The following is a 20,075-nucleotide window of genomic DNA, read 5'->3' as shown; positions in this document are numbered from 1 at the left end:
GCTGGATGAAGGCTTTGAACAATTATTTTTTATTTTTTTACGTTCAATTCGAGTTCTGCGACCAACACTTTTAATCAAATCTAAATAGTTGATTATTGAATTACAAAAAGCATTTTTTGAATATTTCATCACCGTTATTTTAGATTTAAAATTACTAAATCACTTTAAAGTAGTTTAGGGGCTATACTTAAGCTCGACAGTTGATTTTGGTTGCCAAGGTCCCGAGCAGGGATGCCAGATACACAGATTTGTCTGTGTTTCACAGACATTTGAGCTCGTGTCGGACATTTTTAGGTACACAGACTTTTAAAACTTCATTAAATTGTTATTTTGTTAAAATATCAATCGAAACTTATTTCGTTAGTCTTCAAATGCTTAAAAACACAATTTTTGATAGATTTCTATGACTGTAAATTGATTTATTTGAATTTTAGACAAAGACACAGACATACACAGACTTTTTCACAGACATTTTAAAAAATCATGTGGCATCCCTGGTCCCGAGTAACAATTACAAATTTTTGCGGTAGTCGGGCCTGAATGTGTCAAACACGTTCTGACCTGAAATCCCTTTGGCCAGTTGTCGAACTTACATCAATTTGAATATTCAAAATTTAAGTGAAGCTCGGATTTTTTTGAACGTTCAATAGAGTAATCTACGTTCTTTCGTATTGCGTGTACGTACACAAAAATTAAGTGAGGTTAAATTTTGTCAGCCAGCAAAATCAAATGGTGCACTAGTGTGCGTACGCGAAATGTCATAAAGCTCTATTGTGAACATGATACTTTATTGATCGCTACTTCGAACCCGGTCAGGCGGGTATGGCCGTTGTCCAGAACCGCGCGGTTTTGGGCAACGGCCATATCCGCCTGACCGTCGGGGAAGTGGCGTTCGGGGAAATGGCCGTTCGGGATTATGGTCATTCGGGAAAATGATTTTCAGGGATGTGGAAAATTAGGGGAAGTGGCCATTCGGGAAAATGGTTTTTAGGGGAAGTCGCCATTCGGGGATGTAGCCGTTCGGGGAAATGATTTTCGGGTAAATGACATTTCGGGAAAGTGTCTTTTCGGAGATGTGGCATTCGGGGAAATGTCTCTTCGGGAATGTGGGTTTCGGGGAAATGTCATAGATTCGATTACTTTTTAAACAACCACTGCGCAATGGGGAAAGTAAGCGAGATTTATGATTTATGATTTATGATTTATGATTTATTATTTATGATTTATGATTTATGATTTATGATTTATGATTTATGATTTATGATTTATGATTTATGATTTATGATTTATGATTTATGATTTATGATTTATGATTTATGATTTATGATTTATGATTTATGATTTATGATTTATGATTTATGATTTATGATTTATGATTTATGATTTATGATTTATGATTTATGATTTATGATTTATGATTCATGACAATCTTCCGAAGTTTAGCTAATATGGTTTTTTAGCATGACTTTTGAAGTACTTTTATAAATTTTATAATATTAACTAAGGTCTTGTGGACCCCAAGACGGATCGAATGAGACTTAATTGGTCCAACTCGGTTCAGCCAGTCCGGAGATAATCGTGTGCATATTTTTCGGTGCACGGACTTACAGACATACACACGCACAGACATTTGTTCAGAATTTGATTCTGAGTCGATAGGTATACGTGAAGGTGGGTCTACGAGGTCAAATAAAGAAGTTCATTTTTCGAGTGATTTTATAGCCTTTCCTCATTGAGGTGAGGAAGGCGAAAATCCTCATGTGATGGCTTAAAACTCATGAATTTGCTTGAATTTTGTACTTCAAAAAAAATAAAAAAATGAGGAATTATAAAATCTGACCATTTTGGAAAAATACCGCTAGGTTTTTGGTCAAAACACGTTATGCACCGGAAATTAATACATTTGAAGAGATAAAAGGCACTTTGTAGCCGTCCAAATTCTACGCCAGAATCGGTTCATGAACCACCTTTTGAAAATAATTTTTTATTTAGTGCTAATCGTTAATCTTACCCGCACCACCGTGCACCTCCTGCGGCTCAATGTCCAACTGTTTGGAACCGCACGGACACAGCACGTCCACCACCAGCAGGATCAGGTTGCTGTGCGGAATCTTCTGCACGCTGAATGGCCGCTCGCAGCCGGACGAGTGACAGTTGGTAAGTTTTCCTGCAATTGATTTGAATTGTAAATTGGAGTTGACTTTCCGGGATAGAGATCAACAAACCTTCAACGGATTATTCTGCCCGCTCGAGTTGAGCCGATCCGGCTGGAGAATGTAAAGATCTGTTTTCAAATCGCACGGTCTCGCGTGGGCCGGATCGGGGATGACCCGCGGTCCGGAGGTGGCCTGCGATCGATGCGGGGCGGCCGTCGTGCAGTTCGTAGTCGGGTGTGGTGTTGTCCTGTCCGTTATGCTCCGGTGGCATCTCGTAGTTGGTTTCGTACTCGTACGTGTCCTCTTCGAAGTCATTTTCCGTGTCGTAGTTGTAGCTGTTGCCCTGGTGCCACGAGGCAACCGGGGTGGGAAGGATTGATAGCCAGTACGTGGCGAAGGTGACGATGTACTTGAGCAGCCAGGACATCGGCCGGGGTGGCTGTAACGGTTCACCGGCGGCCGTGTACGGGTTGTCCCGGTCGGAACAGATTCCCTGGTAGTCCATTAGAGCAACGCGCCGGTAGATGCGGTCTTGGACCAGCGAGTCCATGATGGTGCCGTCGATTTGGCCGAAGAATTTGCCGGTGTGCTCGTTTCGCTCGGAGAGGATGACGAACCCGTTGTCGTCGAGCAGGTAGCAGTCCAGCTCGTCGGAAGCGCACGTTTTCTTGCAGGAAGTTGATCCAGTGCACTGAAAGTTTGTTTGTTTTTGATGAATTTATTCTCTGAAACATAGATTAAAAATTCTTACAGCCGATGTGATGTTGATGAAATGTTTGGCCAACGATTCGTGCTGGAATTGCAATCCAACGACGGCAGCAGGTGCCTTGTGACCTCGATGATCTATGAAGATCGCATGGGTTGCAGTCACCAATGTAGAACTGTTCTTTCCAGAATATCTAAACGAAATAGCATCAAAATTTCACATCAATTCAGAAATGAGGCTCGCAGGCTTCTTACCCAGAATCAAAGGGGACACTAAAGACAAAACCGTCAGGTTCGATCGAGTGATGATCAACGGCCCGCTTGTACCAGCCCATATCCATTGCTCGTGAATTTGTGTCGCTGAAGTGACTGGAAAACAGTGAAATACGAATTATAAATTAAACATAATCTTAAACATCCTGGTAGATCTTACGGTTCCGGTGAGTTTTCCGGATGGGGCAAATGGTCAATCCACCGGAGCAGTCCAGATCGAGTGGCAACGAAAGTGGTCTTCACATCGAACATTGTAAAGCCTTGGCGACTGAAGGATAGAAAGTAAACATTCAATTTTATTATTTTTGAAAATACATCAGTTTGTACAGGATTCTATTCGTGATTCCAAATATCCCCCAAATACTTACTCACATTGAAAGTGCATTAAAAAATTCAAACCCACCCCACCTAAAAAAAATCCTTCAAAACTCAAACTGCTCCCGCGGGAAAGAAAAAAAAACAAGACTCTGTGTGCAGAATTAGCGTTCTCATATTACCTGTGCAGTAAAGCCATCAACGTGGCGATTGGGCTAACAAAGTTGCAATTATATAGTGTTACGTTTCAAGGTGGAGTAAAGAAATAAACGAATACACCGCAAAAAAATACAGTGATTGTCCGAAGAAAAAAACGGTGCAAAAAGTGGGAGGACAGAGAGTGCCTGGTTAGTATTGATTAGGTGTGCTGTGCTGGCGCAATTTTGGGAGGGTAATAGTTATCAGCTTAACAAATTAAAATACATTAAAATTAAGTTAAATAAAGCAGGTGTTTAGCAAAAAAAAAAACTTTCACTATTGAAATACTCAGAAGACTCTTAGTTGGACAATTGAATGACTTTCATAACAATTTGAAGGATTAAGATAGGTCGCAATGTCGGAATTCTTTTTGTACAATTTTTGACCCAGTTGAATGAACCAAAAAAAATGTCGTTTTGTATCCATATTGCACATTTGAGTATAACGTATCTACATTACCAATAAACATATGTTTCAAGTAAACGATAATAAAGTTTTAGAAGATTTTGTTTATAATAAGTCTGTTGCAAATATTTTTCAAAGTTTTATCTGCCCTCTCCTTTCAAATTTTTTGCAAAAAAAAAAACATGGGACCGAACTTTTTTTATGACCCTCGGAAATAGTAATTATCTGTAAAAAAAATTTAATGCATTTTTAACCATTTTACAAGTGTTTGAAAAAAATGTAAAAATATTTAAGTATGGAGTTTTTTTTTGAAAAGGTCCAATAAACCAAATTTTCAGTTTTTGCTTTTTGGGTGTTTTTGAAACCGCCTTGAGTCAGGGGTATTGAAAAACACCCTAAAAGCAAAAACTGAAAATTTGGTTTGTTGGACCTTTTCAAAAAAAAAACTCCAGAAGTGTTATTACGATAAACAGTACCAAAGAAAGCATTTTTTCGCAAAAAAAAAAATCATTGGGAATCACTATATTGATATATATAATTTCGATTTAACGTAGGCAAAAAAATATCAATTTAGGAGAAAAAATAACAACATCCGCAACAACATAACAAAATCGAGCGCCAAGTGCGTGAACTGTGGTGGCAAACTCACAGCAAATTATAGTAACTGTGCCGCGCGAATCTTCGAAAAACTCAATTCCAACTAAGAGTCCTCCCAAATCTTTCGTGAGCGTCTGTTACAAAACAAAACCACACAATAAACTCATCACCCTACCTCCTGTCCTCCTTCCGCGGCGGATGGGACGGACCCCGGTCCAGCCCATCCGTGACGATCGCGTCGCGCACCAAGCTCTGGACGAGAGTACGATCGCAGTAGTACGGTTCCGCCTTGCGCGAACCCTGCGAGTTGTAGTGGTGCTGGCCATAGTGACCCACCGGAATACCACCGTGGCCGTGGTGTGGCGCCGGGGACCGGGGACGAACCTGGTTGGGAGGGGAATGAAACGATTAGTATCGGATTGTGGGGGAAAGAAGAAGACGGCGAGGATCTAGGCGAATGCAAAACCAGCTTACCGACATCCACTTCCAGCCGGGCCTGCCGACGCGGGCCAGAAAGTGCAGAACTTGCTCCTCCGGCGTGTCGAAGGATTCGTCCTTGTCCCGGTAGGTGGTTTCCGTCGTACTCTCGCCATTGCTTTCTACATCCTTGAGACTGTTGTACTCGCAGTACACCCAGTCCGGATGGACCTTCCAGTTGTTGTTCTGGAAGTGTTCGGTTACTGTGGAAAGGAAGAAGACTCGGTTATGTAATGTTCTCTTAGACAACACAAAGTGTTCAACCTTACCATTTGTGTGGGAATGCCGAATCTCTTGCTGAGCGTTGAGCTCATGGATGCCGTAATTATCCGGCAAGGCGATTCCCAGCGAAAAGGGTGTCCCCTCTATGGGCCCGTAGAAGTACCTGGGGAGAAGATACCAAAATTACGCTTGTAAATAAATCAAGAAACGTTACAAAAACTTACTTTTGAGGCCTCAAAGTAACTCGCTTCATTTCGTCCAAGTGCGTTAGTACCGTTAGTTCGTTCTCTCCCTCTTTCTGGAGAACCATCTCATTGCGAAGCTGAAATTGCAACCTTCATTAGAATCACACTCGTTACATGACTTCTTCAAAGTTTATACCTCTTGCAGCATGTTTGTAAACCTATGCTCGTGCCGATCGCTGATCCCATTACTAGAACTATCCACTTCCGGCAGCTCCACCTCGGTCAGATCCACCGAGTTGTACTTGTGCTTCAACGAGGCACTGTACTGCCCGTTATCGCTCAACGGCCTCAAATCCGGATGGTACAACACCCGCCCGTTGTTGTCCACGATAAACGAATACCCGTTCACGCCCAGCTTGTGCTGCGGAATCATCTTCTGAATCTCCTCGATCGGCACATCCGTCCCCACAACTCCCAGCAGGTTCGCCGCCCGCGTCGAGTGATTCCTCCTGTCGAACACCGGTGTCGAAACCGTCGTCACCAACTTGCGCCGATTCTCGCTTTCCCTGCCCAGAATCCCGCTGCGACCTCCCGTAAACACCGGACTCCAGTGCACCGGATGATCCGCCTGGTACAGAACCATCGGTCGGGCCATTACCAGCGCGTACTCCACGACCTTCCGCTTGGCCTCCTCCACGCTGTTGATCTGCACGTAGAAACCTGTCGCCAAAAAAAACAATACGATCAGATCTGAACCCCTCTTAAGACATTCCGGCTTACCCTTGTTATCGCAAGCCATCTGGTACAGGTTCTTCCCGCTGCTTTTGTCCTTCCCGATCAGGTACGTGAAGATCCGAACCGGCATGTGCGGGTGGTTGTAGTGCTTGATGATGTCCGCGAAGGTGTCGCTGGGTCCGTCCGTGATCAGCATGATCGCCTGGTTGCACTGGCTGCCGAGCGAGCTTTGGTTGTACTGAGGGGAAGAAGAAGGGTGATTTGTTAGTATAGGTTTTGATAAAATTTAAAATTGAAATTAGACTTACTCTTCTGAGCAGCTCGAAGGCACTCTCCAGAGCAGCGGAAAAGTTTGCCGTGTTTTCGCACTCGACCGTCTGGATCGCCGTCTTGACTTCCTTCACGTTGTCAGGGGTTGCACGGACCTATGAGGCAAGAAAAAAAACGAATTTAATTTCGCTGCAATCTACAAAATTCCAAGTTGAAAAAAAATCAAAAAATCTGAATTGATTCTAAAATGTTTTGAACATAAAGATCAATCCAGATTAGAGGTGGGCAAAAAAAGAGCGAACCGCTCAAAGAGCCGGTTCACTGAAAAGAGCGAACGAACCATGGCTCACAAAAAAAAGAACCGCGGTTCTTTTACAAACTCCGGTCTTTTGAAAGAACCAGCTCAAGATGGAATGATTTTTGTTATAAATATAAGTTTTTGAATTTCCAAAAAAAGTAGTATTAAATTTGTTTTTGAGCATTGAAAATGCAATTGCAAAAATGTCATTTCAAACAAAATGAAATTAAACTTTTTATTGTACAACTGATTGTACATTAAAGTAATACCGGAATACAAATTTGAGCATTTCAAATAGCATTATTTGTCAAATATTACCAAAAATCTACTGAATATTTGAGAAATTTCGAAATAAAATAATCATTTTGTCCGATTAAACGTAAGCAATTATAGACCTTATCTATTAAATCAGAATGTAGAGAAGAGTTCACATAATATTTTCTCCAAATAAAATATCAGCATTAGTCTTTCAGAAATAAACGCAATTTTAAATTCAATAGCATTTTTTCAGCATCCTAGATTTCAGTTTGGATGCCATTCAATTACTCGAATGTTTAGTTTTAAGTAGAAATCTTGACATAGAGACCACCAAGACCTATGGTTTTCAAGGGCATCTTCTCGTTTTCAGATTTATTTATTTAATTCATCAATGGTCGTCATCATGGCCGTTACAAACATTTCTCAAAGTTTATGTTACCCCTCCCCTTCAAACTCGGTCCAAAAAATCAGGGGGCAAAACAATAATTTTTTTTCAAAAATACTTCCAAATTTCAATGGAAATAGAAGTCTTATCAACTGAAAAAATTAAAAAGCATTTTGGGATCGATCAAAAATATTTTGATTTTTTGTGAAATTCCGTTTGCACAGTCATGCGAAATTTTTTTTCGGCTTAAAAAATAAGTTCATCAATACTTCGATATTTTGAAATCTAATGATTGTAATGCAACTGGGGATATGTAAAATGCATTTTCAAACTCTTGTTTCATTAAAATGTTTATACCATGGCTTGTTATTATTTTTTTATGCTTCTTTGGCCAGAGTTGAGGGACATAATAAACTTCAAAAAATGTTTGATATGGCCTAATATATAAAAGTCCAATGTGAAATAACTTATAAAATCACACGATTCTTGAAACCCCCCATTTAATCCCAATTTTGAAAAAGAGCGAATGAACCATTCAAAAGAGCGGCTCTTTTTAAAGAGCGAACGAAAATGAGCGGCTCCTAAAAAAGAGCGGTTTTGCCCACCTCTAATCCAGATATTAAACCAAAAATCACATTCAAACTAAGAGTTCAATCAATATTATAGAAAAGATTCCCGGTTCTAATAAATTGACTTCCACCTAAGAGGTCTACTAAAAGGAGGGTAAGGGTGGCTTTTCAGAATAAGGTTTATAAGGTTGCATTTAGGCCCTTAAACAACTCCTCATAATTTGGGAGCGGTTGGGTTCGTCCACACTTTGCGCATTTAATTTCAATTTTATTTGGATTTTTTTTTAGAAAAACGTAGTTTTTATCACATTTTGATTTTTTTTTAATTTCAGTGTTGCACTATTTTTTTCTAACTCACACAAAAGCGTTAAAACTCAGAAAATAACAATACTGAGAAAGTATGGTGTTCTCTTGCTCCTGTAAAAAGATGCAGCTTGCTTAAAACTGTTCTAAAACAAAATTTTCGAGCAAATAAAACGTATTAGACCAGTTTTATAGAGCAATTCCAGCTCAAATCAGGATTTGTTCTGGTACTTTTGTACCCGACCCTCTCAGATTTCAATGAAACTTTGTAGACATGTTATCCTAGACCTATATTTTTTGTGTATATGGAGCCAATAGTACTCGAAAATAACATTTGAGAAGGGCGCAAGGTATTTAAATATTTTTTGTATTTTGCAATTTTTAAAATTACGGTATCTCGAAGCCGTTGCATTGTATCAAAAAGTGAAAAACTTAAATTTACAGGTGATGTCACGATTTTTTTTTCGTTCATAATTTTAGAGGAAATAGCCTAAGATGTTACCAAAAGACTGACGAAAAATGCAGGATGGTATGTCTCTCCTAAAAAATGTGAAAATCATTTACTAAAACTGTTTTTTTTTTAAATTGGTCTAAACGTCAAAATTTTCAAAAACCGGTAGTGGTAATCGATTCCCAGACAATTTTACATAAAACTCTCCAATTGACAACTGTCCTATGTCCAATCCTTGGGAAGATACAGCGGTTTTAAAATTTTTTTTTTTTGAAAAAATGGGTGGTCAATATGGCGACTTTTATGTAAAATGGTCTGGGAATTGATTCCCACTATCGGATTTTAAAAACTTTGACGTTTAGACCACTTTTCAAAAAAAAAAGTTTTAGTAAATGATTTTTGTATGTTTGTATATAGCGGAATTAAAAGGAACAACTCGTCTCTTTGTATTCACAGATTTTTGTATGTTTTTAGGAGAGACATACCATCCTGCATTTTTCGTCAGACTTTTGGTAACATCTTAGCCTATTTCCTTAAAAATTATGAACGAAAAAAAAATCGTGACATCACCTTAAAATTTGACTTTTAAACTTTAAAATCAAAAAATCTCATAGATGTGGCATGTATTTTTATTTCAGTGTTTTTTTTTTCAGAAAGCCCGTCCAATTTGCTACATGTTTGTCTTTGACCACTTTTTGATACGATGCAACGGCTTCGAGATACCGTAATTTTTAAATTGCATAATACAAAATTATTTAAATGACTTACGCCCTTCTCAAATGTTATTTTCGAGTACAATTGGCCCCATATACACAAAGCTGCTTTTATAGGCCTAGGATAATATGTCTACAAAATTTCATAAAAAATTGAGAGGGTTGGGTTCAAAAGTACCTACCAGAAAAATTCCTGATGTTGGCTGGAATTGCTCAATATTGTGTTGGTTTAGAAATTTAAACAAATATAAAAATAGAAAATAGAAAAAATAGAACATGTAAATGCGCAAAGTAAGGACGCAAACAATCGGTTCTAAATTTTAGGGGGCTATTTTGAGGTCACAAAGGCACCGAAAAACTTCGTTCTGGTTTGAAATGAAAATTTTCCCTTTAACGACAAGCCAGTGTAAAAAAGTTGTTATTATTGAAATACAGAGACAGAAATGCAGTAAGAATGATTAAAAAATTCATGAAAAATCAATAAAATCAAAGTTCTAAAAGTAAACTAATTTCAAAAAGCATGATCAAAATTTTCACACTTATTTTAACGTAATTAGAGCATGTTTAACCACTGACAAAGTAAAATCTGATTTGATTCAATTGTTTTCTACAATTTAAAATGGTTTATTAGTGATTGTATAGAGTTCAACTCTGAACAATAGATTTTTTTTTTTGTTAAAATTCTTTTGATATCAAAGGTTGGGAAAAAAATCTTTTATTAAATAACCCTTCATTTGTTGAAAAAATAAACCTATGAAATTCAAGTTTAAACGTGATATGAAAAATTGATAGGTTCAAATTTTCATTGAAACTTCTTTTTTTGAGTCAACGTTGAGTTTGCAAAAGGTTTTAAATTTATAATTTTATTGTAATTAATCAAAACATTTGCAATTAAATTACCAAAAAAACAAATCTAAGGATTCATACTTCACTGAACATCAAATATTTCACTCACCATCTTATCCTGGAAGCAGGGCACGATCACCTTCGCCTGATCGGAAAACGAAATCAAGTTAAAGTAATCGTCATCGCCCAAGGTGTCCATAATCGCTGAAGCTGTAGCCATCGCCAGCTGGTACTCCTTGCCACTCATCGACCCGGACGAATCAAGCAGTATTATCTGTATTAACATAATAAAATCAATTTAATTTATTAAGATTCAACCCAGCTTTCAACATACCACATCCTTCGGCGAAGACGCAGCCTGGATGAACCAGTCTTCGGTTCGGAAGTCACTGATCTCCTTACTCCCGTACGACGTCTCCGGTGGCCACGCCGTTCCGGGAAATCTTCGCAGAAATCCGGTGCTCGAACCAAAGTACTGCCAAGATAGCGCAGAGTCTCGCTCAATGTTGTTGGCAAACAGCGGATCCAAGTGGGAGGACCACTTGATGGCCGCTTGGGTTTCGGGATCTACAGGTGTAATGAAGAAAAAAATATTATAAATTGAAATTTGAAGACTGAAACTCACTCACCGTCCACATTGATCCCGCCGGACATGAGCACCGAGCTGAGGCTGATGTTGACCGGGTAGCCCTCGAAGCGTCGCATGTGCCGCAGCAGCATCTGCCGCGAGCCCTCCGCCAGCCGCCCGTCCGACTGGTACTCGTTGATGCGTCTCGCGTCGTAGAAGCCATTTCCGCCGTGCGATTTGGACGCACCACCCCCGGCCGACGACTCCGGGTCGGACTCGGACAGGGCTGCCTGCTCGGCCGAGTCCATTATTCGCTGTTTATGTGAAGAGAGTGGCCGGCAAATGTCCAGATAAGCAAACGAAACGGGCAAAAAAAAGAAAGAAAGAGTGGAAAATCGCATTAAGTTTAGCTAATCCATTTGCAGTTTGAAAAGAGAGGAGTGCTTTCTCGGATGTTTTAGTGCGACTCGCCCGCCCTGACCTGTAAACCACCCTGCTTCCACAGGATCCCGTCTAAGAACATGGTGGCCACTCAAGTGTCGTTTTTAAAAGGAAATGGTCTTTTAATCAAATTCTATTCAAAAACGATAGAAAACTATTACTCAGAGAGGATCATTTGTTTGAATTAAATTCTCTAAAAACCATATTAATTTTATTTAACTTAATTTTTTGATATCTCAAAAATATCATCTAAAATATGTAAATCAACCATTTCTAGCTGTAAACTTTATCAGTAAATTAAAATTCTCATTTTTCAACAATGATGATAAAACAAAATAAGAACAAAATTGAAATTTGAGTAAATAAATCTCATTTTTATGGAGGAACTTTGTCCAATAGCGTGGTTCATGGATATATGAAAAAGACAAAAGTATTCAATTTCGATCGCATCAACCAAAGTTTTAAAGTACTTTGAACCCAGAAGCTAGCCTGAAAATTTAAGCTCATTTGATTAAAGTTTTGATCTGAAGTTAGTATGGAACATTAATCATTTTGCTATGGAGAATTTTAACTTTTTACATCTTCTTAGAGACATTTTCCCCACACCCTGTCATTGTTTTCTATTTTTTTTTCTTATTTTTGAGTTTCCTATAGGTTTTGATCCGGGGAACAACTTTGTAGAACATCGCAAAGTGCTAAGAATTGATCCCGAAATGCAGAATGGTTCTTAGAATTTACTTTTTTCGTCAAAATTTCAAAACATTCTCAAAATATTAACCAGATAATTTCGAGTTCAACTCCTAGCGCTTTGCTCGGTTGTACAAAGTTGTTCCATGGACCAAAATCTTTGAGAAATATCAAAGACGAGAAAATGTTATCCGTTTTTGGAAAACTTACTTGGAGAAAATAAAACAAATTGATTGAAATTCCATTCTAACATCAGCTTAAAACTGAAGCAGCTAAACCTTAACCAACGAAATCGACGAAATTGACTTTATAGCTGTCGGCCTCCATTGCTAGTACCAACCACTAGTGTCTTCCTTTTAACTACAAGGCATATTTACACTTAGGCGTCATCCATAAAGTATGTCACGCAAAAATCGGCCAAAATTAACCCCCCCTCCCCCCTATGTCACACTTTGTCACACAAGGTTGAACCCCCCTCAAAAATTACGTCACATTTTACCAGACCTCCTCCCCTTGTTTCGATGGGATTTTTTGTAGTTTTTATTTCTTTAAACTCTCATAATTTTGGTATTTTTGCCAATTTTAATATGGAAAAAAATAAGTTGTCTAATTATTCATTTTTTAGAATAAACATTTCGATATAAAAAAAACAGTTTGGTATCTTTTTGAAATTAGACCTAGTATAACATTCACGTATTAAAATATCTTGAAAACTGTTTTTCACAGCTTTGTATCTAATAAGTTCAAACCATTTATAGCAGTTTTCTTATGAACATCCTGCTTTCAAGCTATTTATTTTTATCGAGCAAGTATTTGCAAAATATTGAAGTTCCAGCTGAATAAAAAAAAGTGACTATATAATAATTCATAATGTGATACTTCTAAATAATAGTAAGCAAACAATTTTAGAAACAAGGATTTAATTTAATTGTGTACATTTCGAATTAATATTATGCAATATTAAAGCCTAGCGTGACGTCACAGTCTCGCAACCCCCCCCCTCCCCTTCGTCACATCTTGTCACACCTACGGTAACCGTCCCTCCCCCTCTAAGAGCGTACGTACTTTATGGATGACGCCTTGGAATTTTGAGAGCGCCTTAACCAAATAAGCTCAAATTTTCAGATTAGCTTCTGAGGTCAAAGTACTTTAAAATTCCGGTTGATGCTTTCGAAATTAAAATTTTTGTCTTTTTTTTTATATATCCGTGAACCAAGCTATAGTCAATGTCTATGTCGAAAGAAACCTTCATGCATCATTAGTACATGTTCCATACAAGGTTCAACACAGATTTGCGGGCTATTCATTCCAAATGGAAATGTGATTCTCTGAAAAATATGTTCCTAAAGCAGGAATTTTCTAATCGATTGGGTATCTTCGACCACGTTAACATTCAAAATTGAACCAACAGCTTTTGAGATGTTGCGAGTAGAAAAAAATGAGGACTTATTAGATGACACTGAAAACAACCACTTTTTTTTTACAAAATATGTAAATTTCATTTTCGATTGCAAATTAGACTTTGCATCTAATCGTGTTTTTAAGGTATCACTTTTTTTCAAAGAAGTGATGTGTTATTGGTTTTTATAACAACTACATGAATTATTTTTTATGAAGGTCCTATAAACATATAAAAGACAATAGCTTATAGGCCATTTTCAAAAAAAAACTAGAAATACTCGTCTAAGGGATCTGACTTTGCCGAGACGGACAGGAATCGAACCAATCATCTTCCACTTACAAGGCAAACCCCGTAACCTCACGGCCACGGTAGCACTATGGGCCATCCCCATACAAACAGGCGGCCAAATTATTTTTTTGCTTTTTAAATGTTTTTTCATACTAATGTGGGTAATTGTATGGTATGGAAATGGTATACGTCGATTTTTATGACTTTTCATGTTTTTCAATAGTTAATTGTTTATGATAAATAGTCTTTTCATACATTTGCAAGTACAACAGAATTGCGTATATATTGTATTGCAAAAAAAAAATCAAACCGTCAACATTAACGACCCCCGGGTCTTTTGTGGTCTCTATTGCAAGTTTCTGCTCGAACCTAAGAGTCCAAAGGCTTGAATGGGGAGAGCACCCAAACCTCTTTCTACTCCAAGGAACCTTCCACACCAGTGTTTGAACTGACGACCTTCGGATTGCGAGTCCAACCGCCGCCAGCGATTCCACCGGAGTAGGCTTGGTTTGGTGTGTTGTTTGTACTTATGGCATGGAGACGACTCCTACACCTGGAATGACTTAACGGCCTAACAACCAAGGCCGGGACCGACATTTTACTTCCTCATCCGATGGAAGGTTGCAGCAGATGGGAATCGAACCCAGAATCATCCGCTTACAAAGCGGACAGCGTAACCATTCGGCCACGCACTGCCACTGTATTGCAAGTTTATATTATTAAATTATGGATAAGCTAATACATCCCCACTTTAAGGATACAACCCCTCCCCCCTCACTCCCGTAATAAATTCATGTTAAGTCAAATATTTATTAGTATATAACTTGAGCCATACAACTTGAGACCCTCCCCCCCACCCTTACGGGCAGAAATTGCGAAAATTTTAATTGTTAAATCTAATAACAGAACAATTATTTTTATTCAAAATATTAATTATGAAGTAAAATGATAAAATACAATACATATCGTTCTTGCTCATGAAAATTCATTTGCTTAAAGAGTTTCTGACGACTTCAGGATATGTTAAAAGTACTTTTTATGACGTTTTGTACTAACCAACATAGAACTTAAATGTGGATCAGTTTAATGGATTGATCGCAGAAATTCATCATGTTAAGTCAATATTATGCTAAATACTATATTCGGTGTCAAACTGAGATTTTGACTACCTTATTTTGACTAGGTGGGGGAACTATGCCCTTTCTCAGCCTATTTTTATTATCGCTCTATCAGCACTTTGATCATGAATAACAGCTTAAATAGAGTGTTTTTGACTGCTCCAAACTAATAACATACCTCCGAAAACGCAAAATATCGCAGGCAGGAAATTTCAGCAATGTTAGATTATGATCCAATATTTCAAGTGATCTTAGTTTCTTGTTTAGCATCGGTTAGCAAAAAAGTACTCGATTAACAAACACAAAAAATAAGTTTTGTCAAAAAAATGCTACAGTTATTTGATGAAAATTTCGGTTTTTGGTTTGGAAACCACATTTTATCTATTAATAGTTTCAAAGCTTATCTCATTACCTTTCCAACGATAAACAATTGTCCTAATAAAATATTTAAATTGGCTGAGCTATGTTAAAATTAAACAATCAGCCTTTTTACGAAAAACGCTAGTTTTTACTCCATTTTTTGACTTTCAGCTTGCGTATCTCCGTAATGAACAAACTTAGAGCTTTGAAAATTTGGGTTTATCTTAGTTAGAATGTTTACTTTCGAGAAAAAAAAACCAAACAACAAGAACATTTTTTTGAAACTTGGCCACCCAATGTTCCATAGTGCGGTAGCTCGGCAGGTAGGAAACTGCATTATTTTTGTAAATTAAATTAACAGGAATCCACTTTCTGAAGTTTCACTGACAATTTAATGACAGCCAGCATTGCTCCGAATGAAACTGAACTTGCCAAATTAAAGATTTGTAGACGCATGAAATTGTGATTTTATTCAATTTTTCATCAAATTAACTTTAGATGGTCCACTATAGTCTAAAGCAAAAGATGCCTATTTCGATGATTAGAAAATACTTATATTGAGAATTCGGATTTTAGTGATAAAAATCAATTAAACAATTGGTATTTTTCGATATTTTTTTTAAAAATGTCCTTTTCATAAACATAGTACATGGACAAAGTTCCATCGAAATAAAAAATACAAGGAAAAATCGATTGGTGAAAACGTTGAGAATTTATTATTTTCAAAATCTTTTCAAGATAATTTTCAAAGTTTCAATATTGTGTTTGAATGTTTTTTTTTTTTGCAAAAAAAAAGTTCATTCAAATTCTTTTTGTACACGTTACGAAATAAGTTCTGAAACCTGTTTGGTAGTTTCGTTGTCTCCGATGGAATTATTTTTGAGATCGACATGGATCGTGATGATCCTTTTTCTTGGTTAGGGAGGAGTTTGGGAGTAGTCATTTTTTAATCATGCTTCTAATTAAATTCTTCCTATAGTAATGAAAACACTTTTAAATGTTTTTTTTTAGCTTAGTCGCCACCCTGTTGGAGAGGTTTGTTTGCGAGTGTCGAGAATTTTTGCACAAGGCAAACATATCGCCCGGATGAAAGCAGCGAGAACCATTTGTAACAAGCCGGCTGCTGGCCTGTCCGGCCACCAAGTATCGTTTCCCTTCTCCCTCCCATAGTCCTTATCCGGACCAAAGAAAGGCATAACGCTGAGTGAAAGCGTTCAGTGCCAGCACAGATGATGATGGTGAATGCGAAAAGCGTTTCGGACCAAACATTAGAAGGAAAAACATCCACTCTGCACGCAGCCAGCGGCCTTTGGTCCTGAAGATACAGAATCGGAAAATTTATTGGAGAAAACTTCCAATGGAAGCTGCTGCGAGAGGAAAAGATGTTGAAATTTCACACCATATGTTATGGAATTACTCGATGATTGACGGGACTGACAGTTTTCGATTGATAAGCTTGAAGAAGCATTCGCATATTAGAGTAGATTAATTGATTTCTTTAAATAGGCAGTTTTTTTTTAAGTCAATCACTTTAAATTCTGCCAATTTACATGTTATGATATCATTAAAGCTGAAAGCCGAGGAAAGAAATCTTTAAATAAAATTAGCAACCGCCCAACTTCATTCAATGTAATTCACTTTCAAAACAATTTAAAATAGAAAAAAAACACTTCCCACCGTAATCTAAAACTGTCACGGGCAAACACAGGAAATTGCATCGAGCGTGTGACACCCAAATGAACGGAGAGAGAAGACACCCCCACGGCTCGGCCAGAATAGACCAACCACCCACTTTCCCTCCCAGCTCTACGTTTTTCCCCGGAAAGATTTTGTCTCGCGTTCACGCTCAGATACACATCTTTCCCCGTGGTATGCAGGCTAGCTGATGCTTGCAGGGGGTGGAAAAAATGTCGAAACGATAATGGCAATTCCGCTCACGTTATCTATTTTGGAGTAAAAGTTGTATGTGGGAGACTTTATGGTTGTTATTAAATTTGTTCGGAATTATTGCCAATTCCACGTAGTTTTTCGTGGCGTTGGAGACACAGCACAGAACCGGGTAAAATTAGGTCAGAGTCAGAATTCAGGAAGGTTTTAAAGTGTTTTTATTTAGGAAGGTAAATGAAAATAATCCAGCTGACTAAATATTTAAATATTACCTTTGGATTGGACAATCCATATCACTCGATGTGATGATAGCATATAAAACCATGTATTTGAAAAGAAAAGTCCATAAGTTTCGTATCTCAATATCCAAAACTTTTTTGTTACTATAGATTTAGTCATTTCAGTTCAAGTAGACGAAAAAGTGGCAAAAAAAGGGTAGTCTCATAAAACCATAGGGTCACCCTTTGACTTTTCCCAAAAATATAACACATTCCCAGAGAGAATTGCTCTTTCATATTTGTTGCATTGCCACTTTGCTATTATTTATAGGATAGACACTGCGTTACGTGTGCGGTTTTGTCCTGCTGGGGGAGGTGATCCACCCACCCCCAACGTTAACTCTTTTATGCCTCATTTACACTGTATAAAAAGATTGATGATTTTTTTAAATTTATTTTATTTTCATGTTTTAAAAAATCTCTCTTTTTAAAGTAAAAATTTACCCATTCTAAGATACAAATAACATTTTATCTCAAACTCTTTCAACTCTCAATTTTTAGATGCTGTGAAATTCGTTGATGTTGATGCAGTTTGGCGCGCACGGAATAGAGTGGCAAATTGGGGTTGATAGTGTGGCCCACCATAGTGTGTAGTGTAGTGGTGTGGGGGCGCCACCCACTCACACACTGTCTGTTGCGTAACATAATGGGTGGATCGTGACTGCCGGCTGAAATTGAGTTCCGTTTTTTTGCCCGGAATGAAATCGAAATTGAATAGTGTTACTAGTGAACAACAAAAAAGACAAAGTGGTTTCAAAAAACTGACAGTCTCTAACACAACAACATTTTTCTGTAATATTAAATTTATATTGAAACCTGTGGTATCTCACGATAAAATACCGTATTAATTTTAAGGAGTTTGTGCAAAATTTTGCTTTACCACCCGTACTAAAAATAAAGTACCGCCATCTGGAGAAAATTGGGACAACTATTTTAGCCTTGTTACTGCACAATATTTGATTATTTTAGACTTTTTTCGAATCTAACAGACCCAGAACAACAAAAATAGTTCACAAAACTATAAGCTTTCAAGTTCTCTAGAAACTGCCCCTATGCAGACTGTAGTGCCGATTCTCCCCAGTTGACGGTACCGTAAGCCAAGGTAACATTGATGTAATTCCTATTTATTTTTCAAATACTATACAATCGGTAAAGCTTGTCACGTAATTTATTTTTTTTTAAACAGGTACTGGAGTAGACCATGGAATGTCCATGTACGGTTTTTCAAACAAGATTTTTTGCAACAGTGTTATTCAACAAAACTAGCTTAATCCACCTATGTGGTCGATGCCTTCCTCACACTTAACCTACAATGATGGGTTTGAACAAAAATTTCATCTATTTTTTAAGATCCGGAAGAAAATGTAAAGAAATTTCACATATGTGGTAAGACAGGGTTGCCAGTTCTCCAATTTTTAGACTCATTGGAAAGGTTTGATGATGAATCCGAACTGTTTTTCACGATATAAAAAAAATATAAAATAAATGTTTTTTTTTACGAATTTATCATTAGATTAGATTAGATCCTTTAAGATGCTGCGACCAGCTTAAGACCGAGGATCTACATTTCAAAGTTAAATTTAAAAGTAATTAACATCAAACAAAAAAAAAAAACAAAATAACTGTGAACTTCTTGGCGACTCCCTTGAAGAATGGTATCAACGGCTCATGAAGCAATCTTGTTGGTTCACTCAAAACCAACAGAACCATTTCCAAAATTTTGAAAAAGGTTTCAAAAAAGTAAACAAATATCACTTAAGTGGTCATAACATGAGACAGGGTTGCCAGATCTTCAATGTTTTGGAAGGGAGCGATATTGAATGTTTGGCCCATTTGAAATGTTTGTCTTGATTCAAAAATTTATTTTCGAAAAGATCGGAATATTTCACGAATGTTTCATGTTTTGACATTGAAAATCGAACCATTAGTTGCCGAGATATCGACGTTCGAAAATGGTGGGTTGTTTGGGTGAGACTAATAAAACTTCAATTTTCCTGTTTCTTTTTCTTTAAGCCGCTGTATCTCAGCAACCAGAGTTTCAATCTTTTTTATAACAAATTTTCTGAACTTTTCGAAAAAAATATATTTTCAGCAATAGTCACTCATGGTCACTTTTTTTAAAAATGAAAAAACTGCAAATATTTCGCTTAAATCAAACTTTCATTGGCTATATATTGAAAACGGAGCCCTTTATCAAACAATCTGTAAAGTCCTTTCGATTTAAAATTCAATTTAATTTTTTTCTTTTTTGTGTAAAATTTCATTTTTTTCCAAAAATCCATTTTTTTAAAGATTTTTTGACCATACTTCTCTATGGTTCAAAAGTTGCGGATTTTTGTCCCCGAAGCATATAAAAAACTCAAAAATCAAAAATACGTATTTTGGGAAATTGAGTTTTTGTAAAAAGAAGTTAATGAAAAAATCGGCAAATTTTTGTCCGTGTACCAATTCTTTCTCAATAAGTCCTCAACAATACCTACAACTTTACCGAAGACACCAAATTGATCTTTGGTCATAGGGAAGAAAAATGGTCGAAATCGGCCGATTTTGTAGAGAATTGCTCTTATGTTATTTTAATTTATAAAAATATTTTCACAATAATTATGTAACTTAATTTACTAGAAAAGTCTAAAGATGGTTATTAACTAGTTAACTAAGCTCAATTAACTCATTCTAACTGCTTTT

At 37.2% G+C, this 20,075-nt stretch overlaps 1 protein-coding gene across 3 annotated transcripts in view; it reads right to left on the bottom strand.

Moving 5' to 3' along the window:
• Positions 1 to 2,032: 2,032 nt before the first annotated feature.
• Positions 2,033 to 20,075, bottom strand: part of LOC6037372 (voltage-dependent calcium channel subunit alpha-2/delta-3) — a 124,774-nt gene continuing 106,731 nt past the window's right edge. Inside the window, exons 4-19 of one of the 3 annotated variants that reach the window (XM_038253285.1) lie at positions 10,991 to 11,243; positions 10,696 to 10,928; positions 10,471 to 10,635; positions 6,577 to 6,693; positions 6,314 to 6,506; positions 5,730 to 6,253; positions 5,573 to 5,670; positions 5,396 to 5,511; positions 5,124 to 5,329; positions 4,825 to 5,033; positions 3,632 to 3,664; positions 3,295 to 3,402; positions 3,117 to 3,230; positions 2,908 to 3,055; positions 2,225 to 2,847; positions 2,033 to 2,167 (exon numbers count right to left, since the gene is read on the bottom strand). In XM_038253285.1, the coding sequence (XP_038109213.1) occupies positions 2,236 to 2,847; positions 2,908 to 3,055; positions 3,117 to 3,230; positions 3,295 to 3,402; positions 3,632 to 3,664; positions 4,825 to 5,033; positions 5,124 to 5,329; positions 5,396 to 5,511; positions 5,573 to 5,670; positions 5,730 to 6,253; positions 6,314 to 6,506; positions 6,577 to 6,693; positions 10,471 to 10,635; positions 10,696 to 10,928; positions 10,991 to 11,243 (3,129 nt within the window). In that variant the 3' untranslated portion in view covers positions 2,033 to 2,167; positions 2,225 to 2,235. The remainder of the gene's footprint in view (positions 2,168 to 2,224; positions 2,848 to 2,907; positions 3,056 to 3,116; positions 3,231 to 3,294; positions 3,403 to 3,631; positions 3,665 to 4,824; positions 5,034 to 5,123; positions 5,330 to 5,395; positions 5,512 to 5,572; positions 5,671 to 5,729; positions 6,254 to 6,313; positions 6,507 to 6,576; positions 6,694 to 10,470; positions 10,636 to 10,695; positions 10,929 to 10,990; positions 11,244 to 20,075) is intronic. The other 2 variants (XM_038253286.1, XM_038253287.1) reach the window with 2 other exon arrangements.

This window comes from Culex quinquefasciatus, chromosome 2 (assembly GCF_015732765.1).
Source record: "Culex quinquefasciatus strain JHB chromosome 2, VPISU_Cqui_1.0_pri_paternal, whole genome shotgun sequence".
Lineage (NCBI taxonomy): Eukaryota > Metazoa > Arthropoda > Insecta > Diptera > Culicidae > Culex > Culex quinquefasciatus.
The sequence above is the reverse complement of the archived record's forward strand: the minus strand, read 5'-3'. Positions and strand labels throughout refer to the sequence as shown.